General features: G+C 44.1%; 1 protein-coding gene across 1 annotated transcript in view; it reads left to right on the plus strand.

Moving 5' to 3' along the window:
* The window catches only part of itgb5 (integrin, beta 5), a 73547-nt gene that overhangs the window by 23351 nt on the left and 25239 nt on the right, over positions 1-24957 (plus strand). The window contains exons 10-11 of the mRNA XM_049593500.1: positions 5581-5755; positions 6662-6916. Coding sequence (XP_049449457.1) covers positions 5581-5755; positions 6662-6916 — 430 coding nt within the window. The remainder of the gene's footprint in view (positions 1-5580; positions 5756-6661; positions 6917-24957) is intronic.

Raw genomic sequence — 24957 nt, forward strand, 5'->3', positions numbered from 1 at the left:
ATGAGCCTTCAGGCTTTTGTGTTACTCAAACTGCTACCTGCAGCAACATGCCCACATTAACACTGCTCAGATGAAGGCAGAGGAGGTAGTGATATCCAGAGGTGGTGAAAATCTAAAGTAATGATACCATTACTTCTGCTCAGCTGGTTCTTTTCTCCAAAGGGACCTGTGGTTTTTAGCAGCACAGTCAGAAACAGGAAGCAGCGCCACAATAACCTGACGTCTCCACAGATATCAACCTGAAAAATAGACACTCAGGAATGCATGCACTATGTTCTGGTGTTACTCTGCTGTTCGAGCGCACCTGCTGCACGTCTACAATGAAAACAATAGATTTAAAGGTGCAAAAGACGCAGCATGTGTCCGACCCTTTAGACAGCAGGCCGGCGTTCTGGAAGCCAAAGAGCCGTGACGGGGGTGACGTGTAACACGACAGTGTCGCCCTCTAATGTGACATATAACATATACATCAGCAGCACTTTCTAAACAACAACAACGGCTTTAACATGTCAATAACAATCATTTAGTGTCCCTGTTCAGTGGCAGCCGATCTCGTCCTCTGCTTGGAGGGTAAGGAGCTCCTGGACCTTGTTGTTATTCCATTTGCATTTACTGCTGCTGCTCCTCTTCTTTGAGTTAGCCACTAACTGCTAGCAGTTACTTTTTAAGTCTGTCGCGGTGGGTTGCACACATAACAGGCTGTCAAAACATCACATGATCCTGTCCCTCAGACTGTTCATACAGACACCATTTCGGCGCTGTCACTACCTCCCGTGGCGGATTAAAAGCAAGACCACTCTGCCCCCCCCGTTCTATGATCGTGCCTTATTTACAGCTTGGCGAGGCGGTGCAACAGAGTGATATTCCTGCCTTGAACAGGCAGCGTAAAGGGGGCTAGGTTCACTGATATTAGGGCTAGTGAGGCCAAGAGAGCCAGTCTAAACTAAATTCACTTTGTGATTTTTCTGAGCTCCCGACCTGAGTATCAGCTCTGTTGTTATCTTCAGGCAGGATTTCTGGATGATGCACAGATGGATGAGATGGAAAGGAGCAGTAAGAGTGCGTCTTGTACATGTGGATTATGTTGTATGTTTCTGTGAGCCCCAGCTGCGTTCACCACAGCCAGGATGCTTTCTCAGCTCTCTCTGAACAGAAGCAGAGGTCAGGTGATGCAGGATGATGCTACATCTTAATTGCCTTGAGTTTTGCACGGACCTTTCTCTGGTGGTCACTTTGTATTCTTCACAGGCCTCAGTTCAGATTTGTATTGAGTCCAGGATCCATTGAGAAATGTTCACCAGGGGCAGCTTCATACATGCTGTCACACAGAGAGCTTCAGCGTGGTGGAATTCTTCCCCCAAAGCCCCCCATGCTCTTCTCTCAGCTGCTTTCTTCCCCTGGAACAGTTCGGGGATGGGAACGGGTGGTGGAGGAGCTGAGGGCGACTGAGGCAGAATAACAGCAGTGAATAGAAGGGGGCTCGGGGGTGATGAGCCTCGCTCATGTCTTTTATCCTCAGCAGTGAAAGGAGATGGAGGGTAGCGGCTCAGCCCGCCGGGTGCCAAGCTTCCCTCAGTCCTTACTGAGGATACGGCCCCGTCCACGTCCCCGGTGTCAGTCACTGCGGCTGTGTGAGCTGCCATCGAGCCCGGTGCTGCATCTCAATGACCTCACACAAAAGTAGGCAGGAGGAGGCCTGTGAAACTGCAGGCTGTGAAAGAAGTGAACTGGCAGGAGCAGACATGTGAGCTGGAGTGTATGTCGTTAGGCCGGGATCCTTTTCACTGTAACAACACAGAAATGTATGAACACTGAAAAGGACTCATCTTTATGAATGGAGCTATGTCTGCTTGAACACACACCCGAACACACCACAGGTCCTGTTGAACTTTATTTTTGTCCCAACAGATTAATTAAATTATGTGACGTTGTGTTTGGTCTTTATCTTAATATATTTTGTCATAGTTCAATTAAATTTCAGGCGGTCATAAGAATTCCATCATCCAAAAGTTTTTCCACCATGTGGAAAATCTTTGTGAGGATGAGTCTTTGTAAAATATAATTTTTACTGCCCTTGTTACAGAGATCACATGATAGGGCGCCAGCAAAGACTCTTCATTACGGCGGCTTTGATGTTTTACTGAGTACCAAACAACAGCAGACACGGGGGGCTGTGCACATGCTGTGTTTTTTGCACCCTCAAATCGCTCTGGCATCACTCTGCTGTTTGAGCGCCTGCTGTGCATCTATACTGAAAACAATGAACAAACAATACAATCATTTACCATCCCTGTTATATGGCCGCTGATCTCCTCCTCTGCTTGAAGGTCAAGGAGCTCCCTCACCTTATTGTCTCCCCAGTTTAGAGACATTTTTACTTACTGTTTTTGTCCTTGAGTTAGCTGCTAACTACTTCTAGCTGCATGTCACATCCTGCCAGCTGTCCCTTTACACAGATGGTAATTCAGCGCTGTTACTTCCTCCACTGTCGGCATCACTGTAAGGGCACACAGCCTCACACACTCTCTTGACTCCTGACTAATTTCTGAATGAGTTTAGTGTCACAGTATCATCTCCTCACTCCGTCCTCCGCCGTGCCCCCAAATGTCCTCTGTTACTACTTCCTCCCAGCTTTTCGCCCCCTGTGCTCCTCCACAGCCTCGTAGTTGTCCCAACCCGCCACATGATTGGGCGGACCGGCCTCCTCGCGACTCACATTTACAGTAAATCTAATTGAGTCTTTAATTAACTTGTTAAGCTTCCCGCGCTGATGTGGAGGGGGAATCCAGGCGACATGTGACATAGGCACTTCCTGTGTTGTGTGCTGCTGCCCTTCAGTCCCCCGCCCCACTGACACTGACAGATTCACGCATGGTTATTGATATTGGTTTGTGTTTTAACATGATGAAATATCCCGTTAGAATAATGAGTGAGATGTGTTTTTATGCCTCTGCAGCAGTGAGAGCTGTGACTGTACAGGCAGTTTGTTTTAGTCTGTCAGCGTTCACTTGGACTCAACGATGAGCTGATTAGAATACAGTGGTCACAGATCAAAGGCCAAAGTCATCCAGAAGATGTGTGTGAAGCATCCATGTTTTTTTTTGTTGTTGTTTTTTAATCAATTACAGGCAAATGACAATACATATAGCACAGATGATAATATAGTCTCACAAACACAAATGTTTGACTTGTACAGAACGAGATGAGTAACAGAGAGGACACACAGTTAGTAGGATCACATCAGTAGATTGAAAGATCAAGTTGATGGTATTAGTACAAAAACAAAGCTGACAAACGTGTATGGGCATGATTTCAATTGTCAGCTAACGTTGTTACAACCTGTTACAGTGAGCGATGGGCCTACACTAGAGGGACGCAGTCAAAAACATAGCTAGATTATCATACCCTGTGTGTAACTAATTACATGCCTTACCCTTATTGATCCCGTAGTTGAAATTGTCTAGGAGCAGGAGCACGGATGGATGAGCAGGAGTCACCATGGATATTTTCAGGAAACTTAAATTCAAATTTGATTTTGATTGAGCTTTAAATATGAATATTTTTCCCAACACAATAATTGTATTTATTATCTGGGGACAGTTTCCATGCAGGACCTCTTTTAAAATGTTTAAAGGTGTCAGTTCAAGTTCAGCCTGGATATCATTCCACAAATCTGCATCATAAGAGCAGTAGAAAAACAAATTGTCTTCCTCTTCCTCACTGCAGAATCTACATAGTGATGATTTTTTTTAATGTTAAACATATTAAGCTGTTTTTTAGTGGCAGTAATTTTATAGAAAACAATAAATTAAAGATTATGGAGTTAGAATCAGTAGTTGTTTTCTTAAATTGTTAAAAAAAATCTTCCCAAATAGAACAGATCGTGTGAGGAAAGAAAGTGAGACCACTACTCTGTAAAATAAAATTCTCAATTATTTTATTTATCTTTATTTTGGAGAACTTTTTCTGGCACCTTGTAAGAGGTGCACAGACCTCTTTGGGTAAAGTTTGTGTTTCCAGTTAGTTGGAATAAAAGTGTAAGTGCAACTTAACTGATTTGCAAAAGGCATACAACAAATTCTAGTTTGGCGAAAGGAATGATGGGTATTGAGGTTCAGATTTGGGGATGCTGTTGATGAGTTCTGCTGCCGGATTGACTGAATGTAACAGTCGGTTTTAAACAGCCTGTAACAGTAGAGTTTCTGCCTGGCTTCCATTCTTTACACCTTGCAGAGGTCTTTTCATTGCTGCAGCTCATGTGATGTATTTACAGTTTGGTAATTCCTTAATTAATTAGTTGATAAAAAGGCTACACCCAGGATCTGTGCAGAGGAGGCTGTTGTTATCTCTCACATCATGAACAGGCGTTGCCCAGGTTGTGACATATTTGCTCTTGCAATGCCCTTTACTCATGAGCTCCAGATCCAAACGCTCAGATGTTGATGCCAAGAACAGCAGGTGCTGTTAGGGTGGAATATTTGGTTTCAGTGCAGGACTTCAGTTTATCTTCTGAGGGTCAAGTGCTTCTAGTCAGAGCTTCAAAGCAGAGACTATTCCCTCCCCTCTGGAGCCAGAATAGATGAGAATATTCAGCCTTACCTCACTCTCCTTCCGTAGCTCTGTAAAGTTCAGTTCTGGCCCGTAAACCTCACAATCATTGTTTGATTTCAGACCCAGTGAGCTGGAGCAAAGAGCCAAACCAGCAGAACGTGTGTGCTTTTCTGTTTAGCACTTCGCCAGTCTTGTTTGTGGCGTTTGAGTAAAAAGCTGCAGCAGTCAGCGATCAAATTCATAGCAGCGTAATTTCATCAGTTTAAGTCGAGGCAACATGAAAGAAAGAACTCAAGCGTGGCTGCTGTGATGGAGGAAATATGTGGAAATACCAGAAGTACATGCTCATGTTGGAAAAGAAGAAGCAGCCAGGGTCGGGTTTCTCTTCTTGTCAGGGCTTCCTTCCTCGGAGCGATCAGATGGGTGGAGGTCGTGTGTTGTGTCCCACTTTCTGTGCAGACAAAGCCACATCAGCTGCACACTGTAAACTTGTCTTTGGGTGAAATCAGCCCACTGCTGTAAACATAACACAGGGTCGTGTGTAGTTCATGTCCGCAGGCGAGCTGGCAGCTGCCAAGAGTTTGCATGCTGGCTGTGCTTGCTCAGATGAAAAGATGCAGGGTCACATCAGGTCAGTCAGAATATGGAGACTCGGGGGAAGAAGGGAGGACGTATGAGCTTCTTATTCATAGACAGATAGTAGATGTCAGCTGAAGTACCAACACAGAGGCTAAGCAGTGTGCTGCTGTGGACTAAAGATGACTATAATACATTTTACCAGCAGCACGCTGCTTAGCCTCTGTGACGGTACTCCTGCTGCTTCTCCAAACTCGTGGCATTCCAAGCCCTGCCTACTTTAGTAACACACTGACTTTGGTGAAGTACCCCATAAAACTCTACTTCAGCAAGTCCGAACTATCCCTTTAAGAGTCTGTACGATGTTACATCTCTCAGATCATCTGAACTTGACCTGAACCCTTTTTATTCCACAAACAGGAAGTCCCATTTCTCTCCACTTCTTCTTTGAAGGTATCGTTCAATGTGAGTGTGGAGGCGAGGAGCTGCCCTCCCCGCGGCACCGACCAGAGCTTCACTATCAAGCCGGTGGGGTTCAAAGACCGTCTGGAGGTGGCTGTGGATTATCAGTGTGACTGCGGCTGCAGCCGGAGGGCACAAACCAACAGCAGCATCTGCAGCTCCATCGGTACTTCATCTACATCACAAAATGTTAAAACCATAAGATGAATCAATTAATTAAACACCAGCCTGCCTTACATTCACTGTTATTTGGTGTTAAAGAGTGACTTGAAGGCATTCAGGAGAGGAAATTTGGAGTTAATGCTTCACTGAAACATAATATTCTGTCTTTATTTGCCTCGCCAAAAAATCCAGGAATTTATCTGTGTTGCTTTTGAATAATAAAAATCTGATTATAGAAAAACCTTTGGCAGCAAAATCATTCTGCAGTTTGTTTGTAGTTTGCTTGACAAACTTTTAAAGACTAAATTGTGAAGCAAACTGCAGGACTCGTCTTTCAACTAGAAATGCAGCAGTTTGACAGCAAGAGGACATAAAAATCATCTCCTGTAAAACCTCGTTAATTACACAGGACAGAAAACGACTGCTGTTCAGCTTCCTGTAGGTTTCAGCCTTGGAGGAAGTACAACACCTCAATCAGTGATGTCTGACCTGGTACTTTGGCCTCAGCAACTCAGGAAAACTCCCACTCTTCAGCCGTAAATTGACGACTTTCTTTGGCATGATTATGGAGAGACTCTCACTTGTGGTTCCTGTTGTCGAGATAATGACGACTGTAAAAGCCTGAATTATTCTCTAACCATAACTTTAAACTTGAGCTACATATTGAGACATTTGAGAAAGAGTAGGTATTGAGTTATATCAGTTCTCCTATTTTTAGGGAAAAATACATTCAGTTATTTCTGTGCACATTGAAGATGTAGAGAGTGCATTAAATGAGTGACTGGGAAACAAAAGCTGATCAGTGTGTCTGAATAATCCTGCAGGATTAATTAAGAATATACAGGGATGTGAAAGTCATGTCTGAAAGCTGTAATCTGTCAGTAGATTAAAGTACCTCTTGCCTCTGCAGGTACTTATAACTGTGGGACGTGTCACTGTGAGCCGGGCTACCTGGGCGCCCGCTGCGAGTGCCAGGAGGGCGAGGCCAGCAGCATGTACCTCAGCGCCTGCCGGGAAGCCGAGGGCAAGCAGATCTGCAGCGGGCGAGGAGAGTGCAGCTGCAACCAGTGTCTCTGCTACGAGTCGGAGTTCGGCAAGATTTACGGCAGCTACTGCGAGTGTGACGACTTCTCCTGCGCCCGACACAAAGGCATCCTCTGCTCAGGTAGGAACGGCATCCAAAGGTTGTCTGTGCTGAAGCTGAGCTGGTCTGCAGGGTGTGTTTGAACCCTCATGTCAGAGAATCCTTTGATTTAGGCCTGTCGGGATAATTACGTTATTGACTTATGAGTCGTGTCTTGTTGCAAGAGGCAATATTGGTTTAGATTTGTTGGTCAAATTAATTAAATTAATTAAATAAGTCTCAAGCTGAGTAATGTTGTACTACTTCTATAAAGGTACTATAAGATTAGAGGATAGTTTCTGCACACCTTAAGGTAAGAAAGCAGAGCAGCAGGAGAGACGGTCAGTGTTGACCTGTTTCAGGCCGGGTCGCCAGGTAACGATACAGATTAGTGGCTAATTGCAGCATCACACGGTGAGCATTTATTAAAGAGTTAAACAGCAGAGTTGAGGCTTTTAAAAGCTCGGTGTTGGATGTTAGCCGCTGCTGCCAATCAGCTCGTGCTAACACTCTGGAGACGGTCCTTCAGCGCTGTGTCTAACCTGTTTCACAGCTGCAGGAAGTTTGCTGATCTGATGGGGAGTCTGGAGGTCGGAGATCAGACCCTCAGCGCAATCCTTTTGCAGACGTCCACACCTCGATGTTTTGCCCTCTAGACAGCGTGCTGCAGTTGTTGTTACCTCCGCCAAGGAGGTTATGTTTTTGCCGGCGTTGGTCTGTTTGTCTGCAAAATAACTCGAAAAGTTTTGAACGGATTTTGATGAAATTGTCAGGAAAGGTTGATAATGGGACAAGGAACAGATGATAAAATTTTGGTGTTGATCGGTTGAAGCGAAGTGGATAGAATAAAATAAAATGAATGAATGAAATGGCGGGAAATCCAAGCTGCTTGGCGGAGGTCTGCGCTCTCCGAGTGCTCTAGTTCTTCTTCTTCTCTGTGTTTATTGGCGGCTTGCAAACCAACTCAATGAAAGCAGTCTGGCTTCATATTATCGTCGCTGTTTATCAGCTATAACTTTAATTATCAGAATTATACATAATAATAGAAATGTCTCATTATAGTTTGATAATTTATCGGCCTGATATATATCGTGCATCCCTAGTATAGTAGAATATCATATGTATGTGTTCTTTAGTGTATAGTGTATAAAAGATGAGTCGTGTTTTCGTAATCTTGAATGAGATGTTTATATGTACATAGGAAGCAAGTTCTAGATGGAGACATTAACGTTTTTGGATTTTTGCATCAGCCTCTGTAGTGAGAGGTCCTTCCACAATAAGTGCATTGAAAACACTTTCTTTTTTAAATCCAAACCTGCTTTCTTTTGTGTTTTTACTGCTTTAAATCTTCAGCTCAGGTACAAACCTCCTGAACGTCTGGGTCTGAAGTTATCAGAGAAAATAGGTGAGCACACATCAGCAGGTGTTGTGCTAGCGGCCTGTCTCTGGCATGCCAATCAGTGTCGGAAAAACACTGCTGTTGTTCAGCAGTCTGATGGCCTGTGGGTAGAAGCTGTTGGTCGGTCTTGTTGTCCTGGATTTCACACTCCTGCAGTGTGAGTCTGTGGTTGGGGTTTGTACTATCCTTGATGATGCTGTGGGCCCTCCTGATGACCCTGCTGTTGTAAATGTCCTGAACTGAAGGAAAGGCTGCTCCTGAGATTAGTTGTGCTGTGTTTATCACACGCAGGAGGGCCTTCCTGTCCTGAGCAGTACAGTTTCCATACCAGACTGTGAATGAGCTGGTGAGGACACTCTCCACTGTACATCTGTAAAAGTTACTGAGGATGTTGGTTGGCATGCCAAATTTCCTCAGCTTTTATAAGAAGTACAGACGCTGCTGGGATTTCTAGATGATCTGTTGTGAGACCAGGTGAGATGCTGGCTGATGTGGGTGCTAAGAAGTGTCATGGTTTTAACCCTCTGTATCTCTGTCACTGATGTGTAGTGGCACATGCTCCCCTTTCCTCCCCCTAGGATCAATAATCATCTCCTTACTCTGTTCAGTGTTTTTACTGGTTTTAATCAGCTGGTCCGTTGAGGAACCAGGAGAAGTTTCAGCTGGTTGTAATCTTCAATCCTCATCGCTAGACGCCACTATATCACCCTAAATCTGACACACTGGACCTTTAAACATATATTTTGCTCCAGTTGCAATGTCTGGATATTCTTTGAAAGGGTGGACTTACATTATTGTGCTGCAGTACAATAATATAGTTTATTTCAGTTATTTCTGGGACTAACAGAAGCAGTTTTCGTGACAGGCCTGTTTGTGTATGACTCCTCTGAGTTGCTGTGTTTGTAGTGAGGTGGTGGTTTGAGCTACAGCTGCTGAGAGACCGCACCTCCCTGACCTTAATGTGAATACAAGCTGACATCAAACATGCTGTAGGCTCTTCAGATCTGCTGCTTGTTGTGGGTTATGATTGAACATAATGCACATTCATGATGTTGAGTCACGTTCCTGTACCTGCTCTGGGTGTGTCCCCGTGGCCCTCTTTTGAATTCACTGTAACCACCGACCTCTTATCCTGAGAGCAAGCTCCAACAGTCACCTGCAGGGCCGCTGGCGTGGCTCCCAGAAGAAGCTCAGAGCAGCAGCTGCAATAGTAGTTCAGATGCTCGGCTCCTGTTGTGTTGCCTCAGAGGGCTTGTTGTGGTAAGATACTTGTCTTGGAGTGATGGAGGACCTGAGAGAGGTGGACGGATGGTTTCTGGAATAGAGATTGAAGTAAATACAGTGTGAGCCTGATTTAGAGACATTTACAACCCCAAAAAGTTAGGACACTGTAAAACTAAAATAAAAACAGAATCTGAGGACACTTATTGTTGAAGTCATGAAAATGTTCCCATTCTTGTTTGACATACGACTTCAGTGTCTCAACAGTCAGGGGTCCATGTTGCTGTATTTTGTGCTTCATAATTCGCCGCACATTTTCAGTGGCAGGTCAGTATAGTACCTGAACTCTGTCACTACGAAGCCACGCTGTTGGAACATGTGCACAATGTGTCTCATTGTCTCGCTGGAATAAGCTGTGATGTCCCTGAAAAAGACGTCGTCCAAATGGCAGCATATGTTGCTCGAAACCTGTTTGTACCTTTCAGCATCGATGGAGCCTTCACAGATGTGAATTTACCCATGATGCACCTCCATCCCATCACAGATACTGGCTTTGGACTTTGAGCTGGTAACAATCTGGATGGTCCTGGAGGACAGGACGTCGATGACGGACTGATCAAACCACAGCACACCTTTCCACTTTGTGTCAGTCCGTCTCAGATGAGCTCGGCTCAGAGAAGTCAGAGCTGTTTCTGGATGTTGATGGCTTTCACTTTGCATGGTAGAGTTTTCCAAAATGTTCCTGAGCCCACATTGTAATTTTATTTATACAGTCATTTTCATTTTTGAGGCAGTGCAGTCTGAGAGGTTGAAGGTCACAGGCATTCAGTGTTCAGTGCAGACAATAAAAACACACAGAGTCGGGGAAATCATGGACATTAGTGGTCACTGCTGGTTAAGATCAGTGACAGCAGACAGGACAAAGGACAGTCTGTAACTCTTAGTGCTGCATTTAGGGAGGCAAAACCTCCGCCCTGATGGAGGCATCTGAAGCTGAAAGTCTCTGTTGAGAGGCTGAGACAATAGACGGAGCTTCAGAGGGGACCCTGTCTTCTTTATCAGACAGATGCTGGAGGTTGTTAAAAGTGACACCAGTGATCTCACAGCACAACTCGACCAGTTTCTCTTTTCTTCTTTCATCGTCTGTGATTTCTCTGGATTTTATGAAACTTTTGTCTTTTTAGATCATTTCTGGGGCTTTTTTAGCCTTTATTTGGTCGGACAGCGTAAAGAGTGAAATGAGGAGAGATGATACGCAGCAAAGGGAAAGGACACAGCTCTTGTACACGGGGCTCCTGCTCTACCACATGAGCTACTCAGCACCCCTTCTCTGAACCTTTTGATGATATTTTGTACTACAGATGGTCAAATCCCTGAATTGTGCGCTGAGAAATGTTGTTCTTGAACTGTTTGTCCACACAGTTTTTCACAAAGTGACAATCATTGCTTGTGAACAAATGAGCCGCACCTTTATATCCAATCATAATACTTTAAGCTGTTCACCTGTGGGAAGTTCCAACCAGGTGTTTTTTTGAGTATTGAGCAACTTTCCCAGTCTTTTGTTGCCTCTGCTCCAACTTTTTTGGAGCGTGTTGCAGGCCTAGAATTCAGAATAAGTGTATATTTGATGCTGTATGCTGTATTTAATTGAATATTGGTCGCCAAAGATTTGCGAATCATTGCACTCTGGTTTTATTCACACAGCAACTTTTTTAGAATCAGCGTTTTATGACAGATTGATAGCTGACAACACTGAGATAGTACTGTGACTGAGCTGAGGCTCTGTGGCCTTTAATTATTGCCATTTTGCCGTCCTGGGGCCTAAATATGCTCTGTTAATCAGACATTCATGCACCGATGCCAACTTTAAATCCTGTTCCTCTCACTGAGCTTCACGCAGATGCCCAAAGAGCCTCGGTATGAAAAGGCAGGTTTGGCTCAGTGTATCTGCTCAGCTCTACCAAACAGGCCGAGGCTGTTGTGTTCCCAGAACATTGGGTCCGCTGGCTCATCCCCAAGCCAACGGCTGTTTCTGTGAAACCACAGAGAGCGCTTTGTGACAGTGGGGCCAGCTTTGGCGCGATCCCCTAACACAATGCCTGCCTCTATTTATCTATAGCCAGTAGAAACAGAAGTCTTTCGTTTAGTCAGCAGCAGAGCCGGACACACTGAGCGCACAGATGCAGAATGGCTGTTTGTTTGTGCCGATCATCCATAAGCGGTCATTAAAATCTTAACAGTCCACTACGTCCTGCTGCTCCTCACCTCTCCTTGTCTCCTCGTCTCCTCCTCTCTCAGCGTGGTTGCCCAGTGTGCAGCCATAATGAGTTCCTAATGATACCAAACGGTACGCCTCCTCCACACTTTCCTCTGAATCTGTCAGTTAATTATCGTGGAGCACCCTGTGGAAGGCGTGCTGTAAAAACTACTCTGTGCCCACACGTTTGTGAAACCTACAGGAAATACTGTTAAGCTCTGTTTAGAGCCCCTCAGCAAGCTAAACTATCTTGTAAACGATATTGAGCTCCACCTGGATTGGTCACACTTGGCTGAGAGCTGCTCGTTTGTGGCTCATGTCTGGGAAAATGTGGAGTGTGAAGACTGATAAACTGCCTCAGGGCACAGCAGCTTTTATTAAAGAGGAAATCAGCTGGCACTCTGTCCTCTGGGTTTTGTTTTTTCTTTTTAAATCGCTCTTCGTCTCCTTGAATGTCTGAAAGTAGTTTTCCCATGGAACTCACTGAGGTGCAGCTATCAGCCTGTGAATCTGAAGTGCTGGTTTCAGAGTGAGCCTCAGTCACAGCGGCAGATTACGTCGTTGAACTTGTTATATTAATTGTAATATTCTTGCCTTGGTAACATGAGCTCTCTGCAGTTGCACCGGTACTGAGAATATGTAATACTACGGAGAACGGCCCAGGAGTGCACTCTGTAAGGGCCAGTCCCAATACCCCCCCTTAGCCCTACCCCTTAGCCCTACCCCTAGATTTGCGCGTTCCCGCGAGGGGTAGTGGTGTCCCAGTTCCTTTTTGTGTGTAGGGGTAGGGGGCATAACAAGGGGTAGTGGGTATGAAACTAGCCCTTCGGAGCGAGGGATTTCAGATGCTGACTTGCCAGCAAGGGATAGACATCACCATGGCTACCACCGAGCAAGAGACGGGGGAAAAAGTTCATACATAGCTAACGTTACCGTTGTCAGGTTGCTTGTTAGCTAGCTAGCTAACTAGCTCGTACTATCTGGCGTCTATCATCTGTCCTGTTCTGCAAAATTGTCGGATTTTCACATTACGATAACACGCCAGCTAGTATAACTGCTGCCTCGTGATGTTAGCTAGCTAGCTAGCTAGCTCGTACTATCTGGCGTCTGTCATCTGTCCTGTTATGCGTGAATGTAACCGACGCGGTGACGTAGTGAGTGGACACACAGATTGTTATCGTATATACATATTTATTTTATTTAACACTTGAGGAGATGATTGATCGCCACAGACACTGCCCTCTGATATATTTCAGGCTGATGGAGCGTTTTCAGGTAAATTTATTAAATTAAGATTGTTTAAGCTGTGTGCTTTTAGCTGATAGTAATTTTAACGACAGTTAACTGTTAGCTACTTAACAACTGTTAGTTAACTAAGTATATAATCGCGCAATGCATCTTGGGATACACTGGGCCACGAAGGATTCATCTGTTGCATCCTCCAAATTCTGGGAAAGAAGGCTGCATTTCTCTGCTGCATTTGAAGGAGCCTTCAAAATGGGACGGCCTTGGTCGCGCTGATGTGACGCAATCAGTTTTCAAATGCAGCCATCAAAGGCTGCAGCCCTGAACTGAGACACAGCTGAAGTGACCTCACAAAACATGCTTTGGTTCAACTGGTTTGCAGAGGCACACAATCGCTAGGTGGTAATTTTTTAAATCCCTATTCCAAGATTTTTAAGATTCACTGTTCACTGTTGTTTCTTGTGTTTTAAATTCTGTTGTTTTCTTGGGTCTGTGAACACAGCGCAGGTGCCCTCATGAGGTCTTCTTCATGAGGGCAGTTTGCAGAGTTTGAGTAGCAGGGTAGATAATCGATCTATCAATAGTCTGATGAATGAGAGGAACAGCTGCTGCAGAGGCGAGTGAGAGCAAACTTTTAGACCCATTGCAATGAACGGATGTGAAGTTTTACTTTCATTGCACCGGACGTTCTGTTGTTCCATTTGTGCCCAGAGTAGCTCTGCACTCCCACAGTGTGGTGCAATGAATAACCACATGTGTAATAAATATTCCTACAGTGCTCCTAATGAATTTCTGACCTGGAAAATAAAAGTTTGATGAGACAATACCAACTCAAAGTTCACGTACAGCTTCATCAGGAGTCTTTGTCAGTGGGTGGAGTTTGATCAGTCATAAAGATCATGGAGATGAGCTCGGGGACAAATCCAGTAAGTGGACTTTGAGTTTCGGTTTTTTGAGGTCAAGAATGAAGTTTAATCCTGAAAGAATCCAGTTTGATGAATTTAATTGGACTGTAGGACTCCTTATTTTCTCATCCTCATGATAAGTTGATGAGATAATTAAATCCTGGTCCACTGTAATCTGCTGGTTTCCAGTCCGAGTTGAATGTGAGGACACAGGCAGCGCTCCACACCCAGCTGTGGCTCACACCTGCTGGACAGACCAGCTGCTGTGTGTGTGTGTGTGTGTGTGTGTGTGTGTGTGTGTGTGTGTGTGCGCGCGCTGAGCTGTGTGTACGTGTACACGCTGTAAATGGGTGTGTGTGTGCTGTGGTGACACGAGGCAGCCGAAACAGCCAAAACCACTGAACACATAGCTCCCTAGTGAGCTTTATACTGTGAGTGTAATACTGGAGTACCAGGCCTCAAATATGATGGATATATTTTATATTTACTGGTTTTCTTCTTTTCCCAGTGAAACAATAAAAGTTGCCTCGACAGCTGCCATGAGGGACTCCATCTTACTGAAGTTGTTTTTATGATGCTCAGCTGTGATATGATATCTCTGTGACAGCTCAGGTAAACTCTCTTTAAGGCTGATGAACAGATTAGATCCCTGCTGGTCTGTTTTTGCCTTGTTGTGCAGATATATACATGTCAGGGTTTTCACTGTGTTGTGAAGCGGCTAACTCAGGTTCAGTGCAAGGTCATGTTTTTGGTGAAACTGCTCACTGCATCATATCAGTGTTGAAAAGACGTGTGCGTCTCTCGTTGGTTTTTGGTCCGCCAGTAAACACAAACAAGAAGACGAAGTAGAAAAACCTCACTCGGATTGGTTGGGAAGACACATTGAAGACACACAACACTACTTAGGTATTGCGCCATGTGACTGAGTCGACTTTTTCACGGGACAGTTCAATGGTTTGTTAAATTTTTACCAGGTTAATTAAATCCACCCATCGCTGACCAAATTCACCCTCATTTGGCGGGTGGTGGGTGCTAATTTCCAACCCTGCCAAACACACTGTTCTAAATGTCCTCACACACACCAAGAATCCAGAGTTTTAAAGCCTTTTTTGAACCTAAAACTGCATTTGAGTGTGAAAGAGAGGCCGAAATGAAAAGGAAAATATCCGTCACCCAAGCTATCTGTATATGTGCAGACCAGGCCTGAGTGTAATAATCTCAGAGAAGAAACAGGCTGTTTACATCTTGACAACAACTTTTCTGTAGCTTTTATATCATCATGATATTTATTTAACACGTAGACATTATAACAGAGGATACAGATCCAGGAGCAGGAGCTGAAGGAGGATGTTCTGTGTGTGGGGTCAGATGACCTGTGTTGGACGACTGTCTGTCTCTGAATGTTCCTGAAATCTTATCCTCACAATCTATGCAGCCATCTGTCTTTGTCTTTATGTCTGTGTGTGTGTGTGTGTGTGTGTCTGTGTCTGTGTCTGTGTCTGTGTCTGTGTCTGTGTGTGTGTGTGTAGCCCCAAGGCTCTCCGAGGAGAATCTTCAAGGTGAACGACACGTGCAGACACACAAGTGCGCTTCACAGACTCTGTCAAGATTTGTAGAAGCACCTGCTGCCAAAACACCCACATTTTTTTCCTTAAGTTTGACACTTAAGGCTTAATTTTTCCTTTGCTGAGGGACTTACAAAAGCGTGTTGCACAGAATCCCTTAGAAGGTTTCTCAAGTTAAGAAAAAAATATGAAAATAAGATAAGATAATCCTTTATTCGTCCCACAGTGGGGAAATTTGCAGTGTTAAGACATTTACTGCATCGAAAGAGATTTTACAGCAGTAACATTTTTACAGTTTCCATGGTAACCATATGTTTGCTGGCACCTGCAATGGTTTAACTAACTTGAAGAAATTCCTTAAGACTAAGATAAGGAGAAAATCTTAAGATACTTAAGTGAACATTTTAAGGAGACCTGAAGGAGAAGACATGTTTTGTGCAACCAAAAACCTTAACCTGGACTTTAGGGACAATCTTAACTTAAGGTGTTTGTGCAAACCCCTGAGATGGTTGATCAAAATCCCCCAACTTTATGGAAGTGCAATAGGAAATCACTGGTGAACCCCTTAAATTCAAAAAATACTATAATGCCAAAGAAACAAAGACCAAGTAAAGTTTCACTTTCTTTTTAGATTTATTTGATGAATTAACTCTCTTGTTTTTTCTTTGTGAGTCAGAACATGTTTTTATCAGACTGCCTCATAGTCAGTTCATAGTTTGCTAAATCGTGTTGGGGCGTGTGTGTGTGTGTGTGTGTGTGTGTGTGTGTCAGTGGGCAGATTTACTTCCCAGCATTTGTTAATGTCTGTTTCTCGTCAGTAGAACTCATGCGAGGGTGACTCACTGGATCTCTGCACTGTTTTACAGATTAATTAGTATCAGCGTGTGTGTGTACAAAGATGTGCAGGCAGACGCTGTAGATCATAAATGTTTTACAAAAGGAATTTGAAGTATTTTTCACCCTTATTTTATGACATATTGTACCACAGTAGCCAGAACTATAACTATAATATTATTACTTTGAATAATGTTGTTATAAGCTACTGTCATTACCTGCATCTCTCTCTCTCTCTCTCTCTCTCTCTCTCTCTCTCTCTCTCTCTCTCTCTCTCTGTCTCATTGTGTCATGTGGATTACTGTTAATTTGTTATGCTGATCTGTTCTGTACGACATCTATTGCACGTCTGTCCGTCCTGGAAGAGGGATCCCTCCTCAGTTGCTCTTCCTGAGGTTTCTACCGTTTTTTCCCTGTTAAAGGGTTTTTTGGGGAGTTTTTCCTTATCCGCTGTGAGGGTCATAAGGACAGAGGGATGTCGTATGCTGTAAAGCCCTGTGAGGCAAATTGTGATTTGTGATGTTGGGCTTTATAAATAAAATTGATTGATTGATTGATTGATTGATTGATTTTAGCCCTTATTGTAGGAGCTGAGTCTACTACTTGCAGCTACTGAGATGTTTATGGTCTGACCCGGCTGACGCGCACTCTTCGGTTGATGCCGCGTTTTGTGGTGGTGCGTCATTGCATCTCACCGGTTAACATTAAAACTAGTGCGTCCATCTTGGTCTTGTGATCCCATCGCTGCCGATCAGAGCTGGAGCCGATAAATACCTGTGCCTACTTTAGAGTCATCTGACCCAGGTGTGCCAGCTGATTGTGTCCCATTCCATTACACGACCAGATGTTAGCAGGTGTTTGCAGTTTTTTTGTGCAGTGGAAAAGGGCCTCAATATAAGCCCACATGTTTCTCTGATGTTAGCATGTCGCTTCATGTAGCCGTGCAGGCTGAGTAATGTGAACACTTGCAGTTGCGTGCCTGGAGCAGATGACTATGTAAAGACATCCAACACACTATGACGTCATACTGACGCCAAATTAGACAAATAACATTGAAGACAGAGTACTGAGAGCGATCTGGAGCCTGAGGTGTTTTTGATTTCACCTCAGTGTTTGAAACTTTGGCCACGTTTAATGTGAACATCCTTCAGTGTAAAACACCTTCAGTCTACAGTTCAAAATGTTGTCACTTTTTGGAATTTTACAGACAAACTAAAAGATGAAATGTTTCTCTGTGGGTCGAGAAAGCTGTCTGTCTTCTTTAAGAATAGGTTTCTATTTATCAACACCTCCCTCAGTTTACAAATGGACGTATGACTGTTGTTTACTTTTCAGCTGAAGAACTTCCTCAGGACGTAACTTTGCATAACCAAATTTAGAGAGCCATCACCCGAAAATGTCGAGCATATGTTAAATGTTTGTTGAGGAGTATCAGCTGGTACTGATATCATCATCATCATCATCATCATCATCATCATCCTCAGAGATCCTGTGTTGTTCAGGCTCTTCTCTCCTGTTTGTTCGTCACTGTTGAGTCTTCACTTCCTGGTCCTCCTGCCCCCCTGACCCACATCTTCTCTGCAGACTCTGCAGCTGGGTCTAAATAATGATCTCAGCGCTCAGCAGGCTCCAGTTGCCAGAAATAGCGCTGCTTTATTTTCCAGACTTGCGCAAACCCTCTTTTAGCCTGTAAATAAAACTGCTGTCCCAACGCTGTGTCCTGCCAGTGTGTGTGTGTGTGTGTGTGTGTGTGTGTGTGTGTGTGTGCGCATGTCCACCATGTGTATGTCAGTGTCTCCTTATAGGGTAAATGGGAACATGTGTGTTTATTCATGTTCGTGCCGAGCGTTACTGGCTCTGTGCTCCACTGAAGGAAACAGATCTCCTCGGGCTCACAGGGCTGTTTACTTGAATCAGTCAGTTAGAAACCAGAGGTGAACTTTACTTTAGATTTAAAACAGTCCAACAGGAAGGGGCAGAGCAGGTGAAATAAAGAGGAGTTAGCTGCAGTGAAGACATGTTGAAACACAGGAAGCACTTCTGAGCGTCACTTTGACCATGAAGACAATATGTGCAGCTTCAGCTCAGAGCTGCTGTCATTAAAATATTTCTCATATTTTTGCAGTTATAAAGAGAAAAGCATCTGGTTAGCAGTCGTCTATTTCACGCTCTTATTTTTACGTCTTATAATTATTTATTCCAGTCGATCCTTGTTGAGAGTCAGCTGCTGTTTGTTAGTTTGAAAAGAGGGCTGGGGTCAGTCTGCTGTCTGTAAAGTCTGTTTGGTTCAAAGTCTTGCGCTTCACATGAGTGTTTTATGTGTCACTACTGGAACATGCAACAATTAGTGAGTCTGGTCTTCGTTAAAGTTTGGCTGAGAGCCACCCAGGCAGTCCAGGGATCACCAGCAACACCAGGTTCATTACAACTGAATAAACTTTTTATTTTTTATGTGCTGTTAAAAAAGCTCAGCATCCTCGTACGCTCATGTTTAAAGGCCCTGCTCACTCCAACAGGTGTTTTAAGATTGACCTCTACTTAGTTTAAATGTGGGCGGAGTCATGCTGAGATTTCTGTTTATTATGTTTAGCAGGGAAAAAAATCTCTGTTGGTCCCAAACATGTTACCTATCTTCCTCAGAGCCCTGCTGTGTAGTCCGTGCAAAATTGACGTGACAGTCAGAAAAGCATCGGCCGCTGCCATCAGCAAATGTCTTCTTCTTTGCATGATGAATATCAGCCAACACTTTATGCCACTTTCCTATTTTTCCTCGCCGCCCCTAGAGTTAAATGCATTTCCCTCCACTCACTCTCTGCTCGTACATCCTGGCCCCTGTAGCAGCTCCTCTTCTCTGCTCCTATGGCAGCTCGACTCCTCTACTCACCATGGATGTATAAAGAGAGAGGGGCGGCACATGACGTGTGCACTGCAGCGGCACCAGTGTATTTTCAGCTTAACTCCTCCCACACCTCTCTCTCCACACAACCAATAACAGCTGCTAATGGAGCTAAAGCTATGGCTTATACAGTTTTTCGTTTTCATCTGACCTGCACAGCAAGTCATTCAGGAGATGTTTGCACTGCTCTGTCAATCAGTTTTTCCCCAAATTCCTAATTTGCAAATGTGACATTTCTTGTCATTGTTTGGGCGCACATGTGTGTGTGACCTTATTGTCATCATGTGAGGCGTTTCAGGGCAGAGCTCCGTTCACACTGATGTCAGACATGAGTCACTCCAAACATGAACAGTCGTGCAGGAAGATCAGATCTGGGGATACATGTGAACCGAGCGTTGGGCCCTGTGATGTGAACGCGGCCTTTGGGTGTATTTTCTGTGTCTGACTAAACAAAGCTCCCTGAGCAGCACCTGGGCACCTGACACTCAGTCCTCACGCCCCGAGGTAAAGAAAACACCGGATGACTCCTCCCTCTCCTCCTCCGCTCTTTGAGACTTGACTGAACTTGACCGCTGCAGACAAAGACCTCAGGTCTCTGCGGTGAAATACTGCAGGTACAAGGACACACCCTGATCCTGTCGCTGTGTGGAGACTACAGCTACTCAAAAACCTGCAGGCGTTTCTCTTTAAGTCTCAGTCTGACGCCGTCTGGGTGTACTCAGTTTGTTTTTACAATAACTGGGCTTCAGACTGAGCAGAGATCTCAGGAAATGCTCTTTTAAATTAAAAAGCATCGACAGGTTCACATTTTTTAGCAAAGCTCAAATAGACACGTGCACACTGTTCATTGTTTGAGCCACACAAACAACCCCATCGAGTCAGACTCACCACAGAAGTCACCATGTACGTGTAGGGGAGAGCGGGGTCTGTTGGGACATTTTTATATCGGCATGAAATAACTTTCTATGACAGACTGCTTGAACAGTGATGAAAATATTTTTTTCTCTTAACAGATGAAGATGTCTGTTTTTTACAGCTCAACCCAAATATGAAAAGCACAGTTTTGTAAAATGTACAGGGAGTGCATCTTCGAAAACTCAGCGCCCCCTGGGACAGCTGGGGTAAAAAAAAAAACCCCAAAAAAAACGATAAGATTGAAAAAACTCTAAATTTGAACACCTAATATTTACACTTGTTCACTCTGATAGGCCAGAAAATCAGCTGTCTGACTATATGTTGTTTGTATATAACATAACTAAAACCAGTATGGATGAAGAAAAATAACAGATGAGCCAAATATGTACTTTTATGCTGTAGATTTTAAAACTGTGAACAAACTGTGAGGAATAAGGGCTGTGTATGAGCATGGTGAATAGCAACGATGTTGTTGCATCACTGTCCCAACCAACCCCGCTCTCCCCTACTTGACAGAAAGCCATGTTTCTACAGTGGGGTGAAAAATGTTTGGGTTTCATTATTTGGGCTCAGCAGCTGTTTTCAGGGCTCATTCTGAAGTCAGTCGGGCTTTGGGACAGCTCAGCCTCGTGGGTGGTTCTTCAGTATCAGGAGGTCCCCAGGATTTAGATCCTTAAATGTAAACAGCTGTAATTGTTTCAATCACAGCTGCCTGCTCCGTGTTAGATTCATGCTGTGCTGTCCACAGTGTGATGATGTGAAAATAAATAAAGGAGAGCTCCTGAATTCTACAACTCCAATTCCAAACATAATTGGGACGCTGTGTAAATCATAAAGACAAAATGTAATGTTTTGTAAAAACCACTTTGACCTTTATTCAATTTAATACAGTACAAGGACAAGATATTTAATGTTCAAACAGATAAACCTGGCAGCAAAGACCCTGAACAAACCCACTGTACCTGCTCAGTAGCAAACAGCAACCTGGTCTCACTCCGACGTCATCGAATACCAGCGCTTGGTCAGTGACTTCACGCCCCTTTGCCGTCACAGTGAAACACCACTACATACTGTCCAAGCAGCACTCGAACATTGCTCCAAGTTACTCCAAGTTTGAGAGAGACACTTCAGAAGTAAGAGATAAAAAAAGGAAGTGACCACTGCAATATTTTCACTGGCCTTCACTCTGCTTTCTGCTGCTTATTAACCTGTTGTCTGGCCTGTCCGTCAGGTCAAAGGTAACTCGCCAGAAAAAAAGAAAATGCACAGAGAGTTATTTGCTGCCAACCTGGTCTCACTCCGAAGTCGTCGAAATCCAGTGCTGGGGCAGTGATTTCCGGCGTCTGACATCAACAACAAAAAGCCATCGTATCACGTCGGCATGATACGTGGCCGGTCGCCGTTGACGTTAAACAGCGCCTGCAGGTGTCAGGGGAAAACACGGTGGGACAACAATGAAAGTCAAGGCGGGGGAAGTCAGTTTGATGAATAACAGAACAAAGTCGATCAACACAAATCTGTCCAGAGAACCTCACCCAGCTTTTTACAGAATGTCCCACATCATCTTCAGGCACATACATAATCACGCCTCCTTGGAGGAGCAATAAGCAACCCTTGGTCCGGTCTGTTGACAGTCTACAAGGTCCTCCTCTTATCTTGACCTCCAGACACCCGGAGCCTCCTCACGTGCTGACAGGGAGAGCTTTAAAAATACCAAAGTCAAATCATGGTGACATTCACGTACCGTTACGTCTGATAACTCTTCCCCCACAGTCAGCAAACAAAATGCTGACACAGCAGACGTCAGGCTTTAACAAACAGAGTTTCAGAGATAAGTGTGGCCACAGAGGTGATCATTGTGTCTCCGTGTCCCCTCCTGTCTGTCTTTTTATAGGCCTTTGTCTTCTGCTCACTGTGAGTAATGCCAGTGGATGTTGAGGTGTCCTATGACTCTGAGGCCGAGGACAATCTACAAGTAAACACTGTTTTCATGGCTGTTAATGACTGTTGTCCGTCAGACATGGGATGTTCTCCACATGAAACCAACGTCAGAGCTGCTGCTGTGTGTAATTGATCCTGCTGCTGCTGCTGCTGCTGCTGCTGCTGCTGCTGCTGCGTGGCCTCTGAGCGTCAGGGAGCTGTGCAGGCTGCTTATTTTAGAAGTGGCGTTCTTCTTCTTTTACTGGCACATAAACATAAACCACAGAAGAAGAAGAAGTGGGATCCTTTGAAGCCCCCCCCCCCCCCCAATCTCCTCCAGACCTGATATTGGCTCTGTGTGTGTTTCTGATGACGAGCAGCTCTGCTGAGTGTGCAGAAGGAGCCTGTCTCAACCTGCACATTTTAATAGCCCGCATTTTTTAGCTGTTTTACCCCGACGGAAACACACACACACACACACACACAGATAGGGTGGTAATATTGTTGTGACAACCCTTTAAAGGGGAACACACTAATTTAAGATCAGGTAGCATGAGTTGAAATCAGTTCATCCAGGACTTCCAGGCTTTATTTGGGACCAGGCCAGCCGTCAGGAAATATGAGCAGGGGGACAGCATGTTTCACACTGATTACTTCCTGCAATTGTAATCCCAATAATCATACTTTCACATGTATTTTGTATGTTTATTGGCCGACAAAATGGCCTCCAGTGAACAGTTGGAGAAAAGTGAAATCAAACATTGACTCAAGAAATTTCTGCGAGGTACAATGACATCATAACGAGTCATGACTGATAAAATACCACTTTAATCAAATACTGGTCAGATTGTGTGCAGGAGTGAAACAGTGTAAAGAGTATTTTACTGTTGCCTCTCTCAGTTTTCCAGTCAAACCAAATGTATGTAATTATAAGACTGATAAGGATCCACAGTGTGCAGAAATAATTTCAAAAAATAGCAATGTTCCTGTTTCCCTCGCCAAAATTTAGCATAACTTTGGAGCATTATTTGGCCCCTTTCTGACAAGATGGCAGAGCATGGTTGGTTCCAATGGATGCCTCAGGTCCTCTAGTTTAATATGACACCTGTGTCTTCACTGTGGCTTTGAAACTGCCAAACTATTTCCTTTTTTTTATTGACAGCCAAACAGCTGTTTTCCCATCAGCCACAGATCTGTGTACAGTAGCTTACAGACTCAGCTCCTGATCCTCAGATGGTTTAACAAAGCCATGCAGTAAAGAATATCTGTGTCAGTGTTGGGCATGAACTAGACCGCAGTCTGATATGAGACGTATGAAACCTGCAAATGTAACGTATCTGTGGTTAGCAGAAATGTTTAATGCCAACAGTTTCTTCTAGCGACTGGGCTGAGTAATTCTTTAACATGTAATTAATCTCACGCAGTATTAAGTTGCTGAAAATGGCTGTTTGACAGTGATACTTCCTAATTTCCTCCCCCTCCATGCAGTTTACTTATTTTCCTCCCGGGCAGAGAAGCTTCAGCAGCTCAGAGTTTGGGGAGTCAGACAGAAAAGCCTCTGTGTGTTGTGTCTCTGTCTTTTCTTATCAGAACAGTCTGTATTTCAGCCCTGGAGGAGGATTACTGATCATTTCTGATGATTTCTGACCATGTTTAAACTTTGAGTCTCGTGTCCTTGAGTAAACTCAAAGAACCTCAAGTCTCCACTCGGGGAAATGATCCAAGTGCCTGCTGAGACACCAGAACTGATTTCTGATGTTATTTTGTCCTGTCTGTGAATTTTCTGTGGAAAAAAACCCCAAAAAACAAAGTGCCTCATCAGCAGTTTGGGCGCTTGCTGACTCGCCTTGTTTACAGAAGCCGCTGTCTGTCAGAGGTTTCACAGGGTTTACTCAGAGGCTCTCTGCTGCCTGTCTTTGTGGTTCTTATTGAAAGCATCACTTCTGTTTCCATCTCTGCTCGGCAGTTGTTTGTTTCTGGAGGGGAGAGCTCTGCTGATGTGGAGCTGAATGATATCTGACCACAGATGTGCAGGATTCTCTTGTATACCTGAACATATTGAGTCCAGGTGAGGCCTTCACTGTGACGCAGTGTGACCTCGGACTGAATTTAAAGCTTCTGTTTAATGTTTTTCACTCCAACACACAATAAGAAGAAACAGCCTCTCAGCCGTCTGAGCCTGCGACCAAACAGTAATTTTATCTCGCAGCCTGCTGTGTAATTAGGTGGAGTGGTTTTGGTGATATTGTTCTGCTGTCAGAGCTCTCAGTTAAAGTCCTACACTCAGATCCTGCCTTCCTTCCCAGGGTCAGGGAGGGGCTGCAAGCTGGGATCGATTCGTCTGGCTGAAAAAAAGTCTCTGAAATTAACTCTCGGAGCTCTCTGTCATTTCACATATTCAGACAAAGAAGCAGCGCCACACACACTAGCTGTGGTCATATTAACTGGAATGCTCAGAGCGCATCGTGGTACGTTTAAATGCTTTATTTAGAAAACTATGTGGCGGCTGTCAAACTCGAGTCTGTCTCAAAGACCACCACTGTGGCTGCAGCTGAGTCACACAGCAATACACTCCAACGGTGACATATTTTTACTGCAGATAAAAAGTATGAAAAATTAACCCTCATCTATTTTCATAAGAAATTAATTGTTTACGTAGCAGTGCCAAAAAGGAAGGTGAGTATTTACCTGTATTTTGTTTTAGCTTTCTACAAAACAAACAATTTAAAGACGCCACAGTGGGCTCTGGATTTTTGTTTATTCATAACCTTTCAAATTTGTGATATTTTATAGACCAAACAAATAATCAGGAGATTAATTGATAATAAAAACAAATATATAATTTGCAGCTCAGGGGCCTCATTATAGCGACTTCCTTAATATGACATCTTATCTCTAGTTTAGAACAACATGTAGGATGTTTTAG

This window comes from Epinephelus fuscoguttatus, linkage group LG13 (genome assembly GCF_011397635.1).
Source record: "Epinephelus fuscoguttatus linkage group LG13, E.fuscoguttatus.final_Chr_v1".
Classification (NCBI taxonomy): domain Eukaryota; kingdom Metazoa; phylum Chordata; class Actinopteri; order Perciformes; family Serranidae; genus Epinephelus; species Epinephelus fuscoguttatus.